Source organism: Diabrotica virgifera, chromosome 3 (genome assembly GCF_917563875.1).
Source record: "Diabrotica virgifera virgifera chromosome 3, PGI_DIABVI_V3a".
Taxonomy (NCBI): domain Eukaryota; kingdom Metazoa; phylum Arthropoda; class Insecta; order Coleoptera; family Chrysomelidae; genus Diabrotica; species Diabrotica virgifera.
Genome location: NC_065445.1, coordinates 45,507,177 through 45,516,950, shown reverse-complemented (window position 1 = coordinate 45,516,950; position 9,774 = coordinate 45,507,177). Strand labels below are relative to the sequence as shown.

Here is a 9,774-nt window from a genome sequence, read left to right as displayed (position 1 = left end):
ACTTGACATACTTTTGTTGCCACTACATTTGAATGCGTGCATATATGTGAGTGTGAGGGTTATACACCATATTTACGTACATGTGAGTATTTATATGTATGCATAAATATATATACTTTAATATTGGCTTGATCATTATCCTTTGATTTCAACCAGACCACTTAACTAACTCTGATTTTTGTTATTTGTAGCATTTAATTTGACTTATACCGTGACCTGAAGATGCTGTGAATATTGTAGACAGCGAAACCGGTCGTCAGTTGTAAAATAAATTGTTTGTGAGAACGTCTTTTTTTTTCTTTTCTACAATTTGTAATATGTCATTTTAAAGCTTTTTCCATAATCTCAAAGATATTTGTACAAAAAAATCATAAGTTTCATTGTTTTCATTGATTTGAAAAAAAAGGGAAAAATGCCATTTTTTGACAATTAATTGTTTATAAATAAAAATGGCCGTCAGATCCTACGCAGGAAATAGTTACAATTTGTTCCTGTAGGTATTACTTGTCGAAAAAACGCTTCAGTAACCTGGCTGCTGAAGTGTCACGAACAGGGTATATTTTTGTCTTATTACCCTGGTCTATTAGTAGGTATTATTAAATAGGTATTTTCAATACCTTTCAAAGTTTCAAACGAGGTATCACTTGTCATAAGGTACCATTTTAAATTATCGGTTGAAGTGTCATCTGTCACTATTACGTCACCTGTTATGACTATTTGAGAAGCCTACACAGAGACATGTAAAAGGATAGACTTGGCGAGGGGTATGCCACTCAATGCATTGGGGTGTAACGTCAATATCAAGTACGGTGGTCTAGCTATCTTTGTCTGTTGTACGAGTGTGAGCATATCTACCAAGAGGTGGGAGTAATGGAACGACACGTTACAGCGGCAACGGCCATCATATGCTAGCGAGAGAAAGTTAAGCGCCGGTAGAGAGGGATAAATAGACCACCGACCCGAACTGCTCCACGTTACGCTATTTTTCGGAGCTGGCCAAATATATGTATATATATTTTAGCCCACATCCGTTTATTTCTCCCTCCAAATTTCACTATTATAAATTATATATAAGTAACCGTTCAAAATATACGAGGGGGGAATTTTGTCTAGCACTGTACCTATATTTTATTTGAACCCTACTTGATTTCTGTCTAGAAAATCGCCCTAATATAACCCCTATCAGTATAATATTCCAGACACCTTTAGAGAAGGTGCATAGGCAACTTTACTTTTAAAATCATTACACGTACAGGCATACGAATATCCCTTTTTCTGATTATTTTCTTGCCAATTTAACCAGTTTACGCTATTAGATATGTCCCTACAAATTATATGTCTTGAAACATTAGTTTCAAATGGATTATTTAATCCAATAAGTACCACACATCTATTGTTGGATGGGTTATAAACTATTTTCCAGTAAAGTGCTGGAACGGGTAATGCCTTTGTCCTTCCATTAACATACAAATATAATTCTGTTGGTTTTCGGGTGACCCCATGCGGCAATGTGGCTACACCGTAAGTGCCTGTCCAGATTTGTAAGTTGGTTTTCCTTCTATCTGCATAGTTTCTGCAACTCCTTTCAACTCGGTACCAGTTTCCACCATTGAAACTTTGCCATTGTGGTGCTACATTTATATATCTAAAATATAAAAAATTAGAAAATATGTTTATAATATAGACAATGATATACTACTACTACATGTCGCTTTATATTATTCTCCCCCATTTTCCGACTTAAAATCTCTACTTCGTTTGGTTGTTCTAAAATTCCTCTTCTGTTTCTTTCACTCAGCTCTTTGTCTATCCCTTTGGTTCAGCTTGTTTTCAGTCTACCTGGTTCTTTTTTCTTCTCGTTGTCATTTAATATTTCCTTTGGTATTAGGTTGTTCATTCATTCTTTGTATATGCCCGAACCAGATAAATTGTTTTGTTGATCAGTCATCTGTGATTGTTTGTTTCATTTGCATTATTTCTCTAATACGTTTTTTGGTATTTAACCATTTTTTCAGTTCCCCAGACTAGTAAGACCGAGAATGTAAATTCGGGCTAAAGTCAACCAGAACGAAGAGCAGTAGAACTGGTCGGAATGAGAAGACTAGGTAAACCAAAGTTAAATAAAAAAACTCCCTCAACAGGAATAAACAGTTACAAGCACATATGAAATTAAAATTTTTCCAAGGCCTACCTATTTATAATCATCTTGAAGTCTTTTTAAACCCAAAGTAAGTGGGTTTTTTCTACCATTTATAGGCAGGCTTCACTGGGTCGATTATCAGTTAAATAATGCCCATTTTCAAGAGCAGACTCCCGTCTATCCGTCTGTCGTTTTCAGGCAGGTGAGAATAGTATAGGGGGACCAAGCTAATACTATACTTATATTCAGCTCACTATCCACAAATCCCCCTGCGTGTCTTCTGATCTTATATAGGAGAGTACAGTACAGGGGAGAAACACGGCTTTCCATTTAGGAGATTATTCTCAAAGACCTCCCCCCTATCCGCCTGTCCGTTTTTAGGAAGGCGAGAATAATATAGGATGATCTATGCCAATCTTCTCCTTTAGTCCTACTTACATAGACTGCGCGGAATATTCCCATGTATCGTTCACTATCCAACACGTCCAGGGATATTCCGGGTCGGAAGAGGGGGTGGTTTTAGTTGCTAGGCGGCTGGTCATGGGGGCACGCAGAACGCATGGACCAAACTGTGATCTGTGTGCCCTGGCGTGATCTTCTCTCCTGTCCGAGTATAACAGTAGGCATTAGGGACATCTTTCCTAGTCAGCTATGAGCGTTCCACCTCAATCAAAAACAAACGGTAGACCAAAGCTGTGGTAGCCAGTCTGGGTAATCGACAGGATGATGAAAACATCGTTGTTACAAACTGATAAGTCCCAGTAAGGTACAGGTAAGAATGACTTAGAAATCTTGAGAAAGTCAAGGCCCTTTAAGGGCTGTAGCAGGTATTGTGATGGACTTGTGATGGATAAAATAAATAAATCTGCTATATTTTACTCACCTAAAAGTAGCATTTTGTTGAAATCCATAAAGAAAATCAGTTTTGGCCGCTAGATGTCCTCTGGATAAAAATAAATCCCCACTACTTATGTATTTTGATGATGTAGGTGGTAATCCTAGCAAATTGTTTATAGTAGTCCTTTGACGACTTTTTTTATAGTATGTGTTAACGCGACCTTTTATATTATACAGGTCTTTATCTTCAAAAAATGTTGCTCTGCCAATGGTTTCATCGTTTGACTTTATGGAGGCAATTAGGTCATAACGAGAATAAAGTGCTGGTAATTATTTAGTGTTGACTCACTGCTCCCACAAGTCTGACAACTGTATATATGGTATCTGCCTTACCTTCTTATCATTTTAAAATTAACAATTAACTGCGCTCGGCTTTAATTTTTGTATTTATCTCATTTAAAAATGTGAAATTTTCACATCAATTTCAAATTATGGCCGCCATTACAGTATGCGCAGATCGCTTACGTATGGATTGATGACAGTTTATTTCTGCAATGTTGCCTAATTTAAAATTTTTTATAATTTCTTGTGCAAAGACGGAAGGTGCTTTATTTTTTTTTTAATTTTATTAATAATTAACAAAACACTCTACACTCTAATACCCGAAAGTTAGGTTTGGACCGAAGGGTTAGGTCTTCCTCCTTTGAGAAATTGTACTGTATAATACATAATATATTAATTTTTTAATTTTATTAATAATTAATATTATATTAATTGCAGACATAAACTGCATATTATATCAATTGCAGACATAAACATTGCAGAAATAAACTGTCATCAATCCATACGTAAGCGATCTGCGCATACTGTAATGGCGGCCATAATTTGAAATTGATGTGAAAATTTCACATTTTTAAATGAGATAAATACAAAAATTAAAGCCGAGCGCAGTTAATTGTTGATTTTAAAATGATAAGAAGGTAAGGCAGATACCATATATACAGTTGTCAGACTTGTGGGAGCGGTGAGTCAACACTAAATAATTACCAAAGTGCTATTTGAGATGATGTGTTAAAGCAAATTTCCATAATAGATACAAGGTGGCTATTTCCTAAATCATAACCTATTTTAACTATTGTTGCATCTCTAGGGCAGTGAGAATTTGTCTTCTTTACCGTAGCTCTAGGATTGGAGCTACAGGTTATATCGGTCCAGGAATATAGCTCTCCAAAAACTTCAAACTGCGAATTTGGCAAACACTTGCCCTCTACTGTGGTTTGATGCATTAATCCATCGAGGAAAATATTGCTTCCAGGGCAAGCAAAGATAACAATCTCTTCGTTGCGGAAGTCTAATGTTGTTTCTCCAGAGTTTGGATATACTATTGATGCATTTTTTGCTGTGAGAACTAATGGTGCTTTACCGTCAAAAGGATCTATCTGGCAATCTAAAATGAAATATGTAAACAGACAGTACACGATATTTAACAGGTACATGTGTACCGAAAATTTTAAAATAAACAAAATAATATGGAATAAAAATTACTAATACTGCCGTCGTAAGCAAAAACGCAGTATCTACACTGGAAATTAACACTATATATTTACAGTGTAGATACTGCATTTTTGCTTACGACGCACAGTGGTCCAAAAACCCGAAAAGATGGCCAAAATATGAAAGCGTTTTTTGATTTACATGAAATTAGGCATCCAGGGTTTTTTGAGGTCGCTAATTACGAATCCGAAGTCTGAATTGCAAAAAACAAAATGGCGGATGTAATACGGCGGTTTTATATATTTTAAATGTAAGTAATACCGTCGAAATTTGATATCCGGGGATTTTTGAGGTTGCTGATTACGAATCCGAAATCGAAATTTAAAAAACAAAATGGCGGATGCAATCCGCTAATTTTTTAATCCAACGTTAATTTCTATTATTAATCATATAAAAGTCAAAACCAATTTTTACTTTATTTTTCAACAATACTCTACCTGACCCTTTTATATACGATTTTGGAATACCATACTGAAACAACTAAAGATAACAGTCATAACAACTACTTGAATGTTGCGGCATGATCTGTTTATTCTGCGTTGTTATGTTAACGATTCATATTGAAACTCATAGCGCAGAACGCTTGTACAAAAAATTCTCGCACAACCAAAGGGGCAGATAGTGGCAGCTATTTTTTTTAATCTTAAAGAGAGAAATATAAGCTAAAATATGATTGTAATAACGCCTTGGAGTTCGATGGAATACATAACTATTTGGCTATCTGAAAATTTAATTTTTTCAAAATATATACTATCTTATTACGTAAATGCAACTTAAAATCTACTAAATATAAAACATATACAAATATTTTGATATTATCAGATTTTATTAAAAATGGCTCCACGAATATCCTCCATTTTGCAGAATTGAATTTGCACATTTCATTTTCGAGATACACGCACAAGACTGTGCGTATAAAATATTCGCTATTCTTAACTGCGCTTTTGTTCCGCACGAAGGTCAACTTTGAACCGAACTGGAAATTCAGATATAGGAGATATATAGCTCTAGGGTTGCCAACACTGAATAGGAAATTTAATTCTCTTTTAGAAAATGTAATAAAATTCTCGAAACGTTAATTTTTTTTTTTACTTTTGTCCAGCTTTTTGGGTTTTTGGACCACTGTGCGACGGCAGTATATTGTATTTTTATAATGTATTAGGTATACTGCCGTCGTAAGCAAAAACGCAGTATCTACACTATATCTAAATTTACAGTGTAGATACTGCGTTTTTGCTTACGACGGCAGAATAGCACCTGAAACGATGGAGAAAAAACTTAAAGCCTTCGAGATGTGGCTTCTCGAAGCCACATATCGAAGGCGAATACACGCGAATCCTAAGGATATCATGGACGGACAAAATAACCAACGAAACCGTATTATGAACAATGGTTAAAGAAAGACAGGTGATGCATACCATTAAAAGAAGAAAGTTAGAATATCTCGGACACATAATTATAAAAGGCACTAAATACTGATTACTGAAGGTAATCCTTCAAGGAAAAGTATTCGTAAAGCGAGGAATTTGGAGAAGAAGAATATCAATGTTAGAACCTGAGGAAATGGTTCTCCAAAACAACAACTAATCTATTTAAAGCATCAGTTTATTAAAATAATTATGGCCAGAGTGATCGCCAATATTCGAAACGAATAGGCACCAAAAGAAGAATAGTACCGAAAAAAGCATTCTTCTTCTTCTTGATGTGCTTATCCGTGACGAATGTTAGCGATGATCATGACAATCTTTATCTTATATGCAGCAGAGCGGCAAAGCTGCACATATGTTGTGTTAAATCAGCTTCTGAGGTTCTTTAGCCAGGACGTTCTGCTTTTTCCTGGACCTCACTTTGCAAATATTTTTACCAGCAGGATGGCTTGTAGGAGAGAATATCTGGATTTATTTCGCATTGAGTGTCCGAAGTATTCAAACTTTCGAGATTTGATGGTACCTCTTGGTTCTTATTCATTTTTCTGTGGGCCTCCTCATTTGTGACCCGGTTAGTCCATAGGATTTTAAGAATTCTCTGATATAGCGACATCATAAATAGCTCCAATCAATAAATTATCGGGGCTGTATCGTCGCCCCCGTTAGCGAAATTATTCCGATTCGTTTTTTTTTACACCAAGTTTCTCAAAAAGATGTCCTTATAACAAATCCACATGGTGCCAGGCGGTGCCCTGGTCGAAAAATTGTTTAAACAATTCTTTTTAAACAAATTCACAAAAATAATTTTTTTTGAACTAATAATTTTTTTAGGTAATCCGGGTCATGCTGAGCAAAAAAGGTTTCTTGTCATTTTTCTCTAAAATTGATTTTTGTCGAGTTATACGCGATTTAAAATTTGGAAAATGCAAAAATGGTCATTTTCAAGGCTTAATAACTCGATTAAAAATTATATTATAAAAGTCAGAAAGTTACCAGATAAAAGTCTAAAATTCCTACTTTAAGATTCAAAAGAAATTTTTGTCGTTATTTTATTACAAAGCTGTTATTTTTAATTATTAACAATTAGCACTATCGTCCAGGCTCTATCGTCAACCCCCGTTAGCGAAATTATTTCGATTGGAGTTTTTTGCACAAACTTACTAAAAAAGAGGTCCTTATAACAAATTCACAGGGTGCCAGGCGGTACTTTAGTCGAAAATATGTTTAAATTATTTTTTTTAACAAATTCACAAAAATAATTTTTTTACTTCTAACAATTTTTTTTTATAATTTCGGTCATTCTTCGTAAAAAGGTATCTTGTCATTTCTGTCTAAAATTTATTGTTGTCGAGTTAAACGCGATTTAAAATTTGAAAAATGTGAAAATGATAGTACAACTCAATAGAACTGGATCCCGCGTACCAAAAAAAAAAGTTGATTAATAACAAGCTGAAAATTTGTTAATAGCTTAACGGTGTCTAAAACTTTGATGTATGAGAACACTGGAACCGGGGAAGTTTTAATTGTGGAACAGGTTAAAAATTTGGAACGTCAGACTACGAAAACGTTCCATGTATTTTGTCGGACAGAACTTTTAATTGATTTTCATTGACTTTTAATAATTGTTTGTCACCAACTGGGCATTTTAATGAGTGGAACACGAAGAATATGTCAAATGGCAGGAATCGTGTTGGTTAGTAATAGCAGTCTGATTTTTGCAAGAGAGATTAATGAAAGAATAACGTATCAATTGGATGTTCTGTCCGACAAAATACATGGGACATTTTCGTAATCTGACGTTTAAAATTTTTAAACTGTTCCACAATTAAAACTTCCCCTGTTCCAGTGTTCCCGTACATCAAATTTTGTCCGACTAGACACCGTTAAGGTATTAACAAATTTTCAGCGTGCTATTACTCAATTTTTTTTTTGGTACACGGGATCTAGGTCTATAACAACAATCAATTTTAGAAAAAAACCATAAGAGACCTTTTTTGCTCAGAGAGACCCAAGTTATATAAAAAAATTGTTCGAAGTAAAAAATTATTTTTACTGTGGATTTGTTATAAGCACCAATTTTTAAGTAAGTTTGTGCAAAAAAAATCTAGTCGAAATAATTTCGCTAAAGAGGGCGACGATACAGCCTGGACTATAGCATAGCGCTAATTGTTAATAATTAAAAATAACAGCTTTGTAATAAAATAACTATAAAAATTTCTCCAGAATCTTGAAGGACGGATTTTAAACTTTAATTTGATCACTTTCAGAATTTCATAATATAATTTTTAGTCGAGTTATTAAGACTTAAGGTTTTACTTTCGTCCTAATCACAAAATAAACTAATATGTCATAGACTCTTTTATCAAATGAAGCGAGGAGTGCTGAAATATTTACTGGAAGAGGAAATTTTATATTATTTAATTCCGTCATTAGTTCCAATATTTCAAGTGTATATTTAGTGCAGTCGAAAAATATATGGTTTAAGTCGCCTATCGACATCGAATTAAGACTTGAATATGGCCATTTTGGCAGTTTTTAAATTTTAAATCGCGTATAACTTGACAACAATCAATTTTTAAGAAAAATGACAAGAGACCTTTTTTGTTCAGAATGACTCAAGTTATCTAAAAAAAGTTTGTTCAAAATGAAAAAATTTTTTGTGAATTTGTTTAAAAAAAATTTTTTAAACGATTTTGCGACCACGGCACCGCCTGGCACCCTGTTTATTTGTTATAAGGACCTCTTTTTGAGTAAGTTTGTGCAAAAAAATCGAATCGGAATAATTTCGCTAACGTGGACGACGATACAGGCCAGTTTTCGAATAAAAAACCTAACAAACTTAAGCTACAAAAAAATGAATAATTAATTGTATTTACCTGCATGTATAAGAGCTACCAGATGAAACAGTATTAAGGTGACGCCTACAGAAACTACACAGTTATACATGACAGCCATAATATGTTATTTAAAAATTTTGGTAAAAACCTATATCTTTATACACATTCAGTTCATGTTCATGTACATATGTAAATCTGCAAGAAAGTAAATTTACAGTTTTAATTTTCAACCAAACAATATAAAATTATGAAAACGAATAACAATAAACTTTTAAACAATTTCTTTGTGTCAATTCTTTTGTGCAATGAATTATTACAAATACATATTAATATTGAGTAACTTGAGATGGGTGGGTATTGATGATAAAGACCTACGTATTAATAAAAATCTTTACTGGTACCAACGTGCAGACATCAGGATTGGCCGGGATACTTCTGAAGCACTTCAAATACGAATAATTGAAGCAGAGCTGCATTTTGTCCCCACTTGTAAAAGTGTATTACCAAAGTGTGTGTCGTTTATTTGTTAACAATTCTGTCTCTGTAAGTAGATATGCATATCAAAATAAATACAGATTTGAAGTTTTGCAGTCCATACAGATTGAAGGTTTACACTTTTTAAGATACTCAAGTGAATTTTTTTAATTCTAAAAACGGCCTACTGCGAATCCAAAAACACAGTAAATTACCGATATTTTGCTTTGCATTACAGATATCGGAAAAAGATATTTAAACAAGTTGTTCCAAATATTATTCTAATTCCACATACCAAATTTCATCACAAAATTCGCACTTTTAATTTTTTCATTATTTATAGTCAGGATCCTAAAATCGCAGAGGAGGCTACTGGCCGGTTAGCCGCACTTGCCCAATCTCTGGGCAGCGTGTGCGTTAAGCGATAATGCAGCTCTAAGGAGTTTCGGGTCTCCTTAAACCATCCTTAAACGCTGCTGGGCTGCGCGGAGCATTAGCTTGTGAG

General features: G+C 34.2%; 1 protein-coding gene across 1 annotated transcript; it reads right to left on the bottom strand.

Annotated features, from left to right (window-relative positions):
• Positions 1-236: 236 nt before the first annotated feature.
• LOC126882480 (uncharacterized) lies at positions 237-9,008 on the bottom strand. Its single transcript, XM_050647445.1, has 5 exons — positions 8,835-9,008; positions 4,025-4,424; positions 3,760-3,764; positions 3,024-3,300; positions 237-1,645 (listed from the first exon to the last, which is right to left on the bottom strand). The coding sequence occupies exons 1-5, from the start codon at positions 8,911-8,913 to the stop codon at positions 1,183-1,185; spliced, it is 1,224 nt and encodes a 407-aa protein (XP_050503402.1). The 5' UTR covers positions 8,914-9,008; the 3' UTR covers positions 237-1,182.
• Between the last annotated feature and the right edge of the window lie 766 nt (positions 9,009-9,774).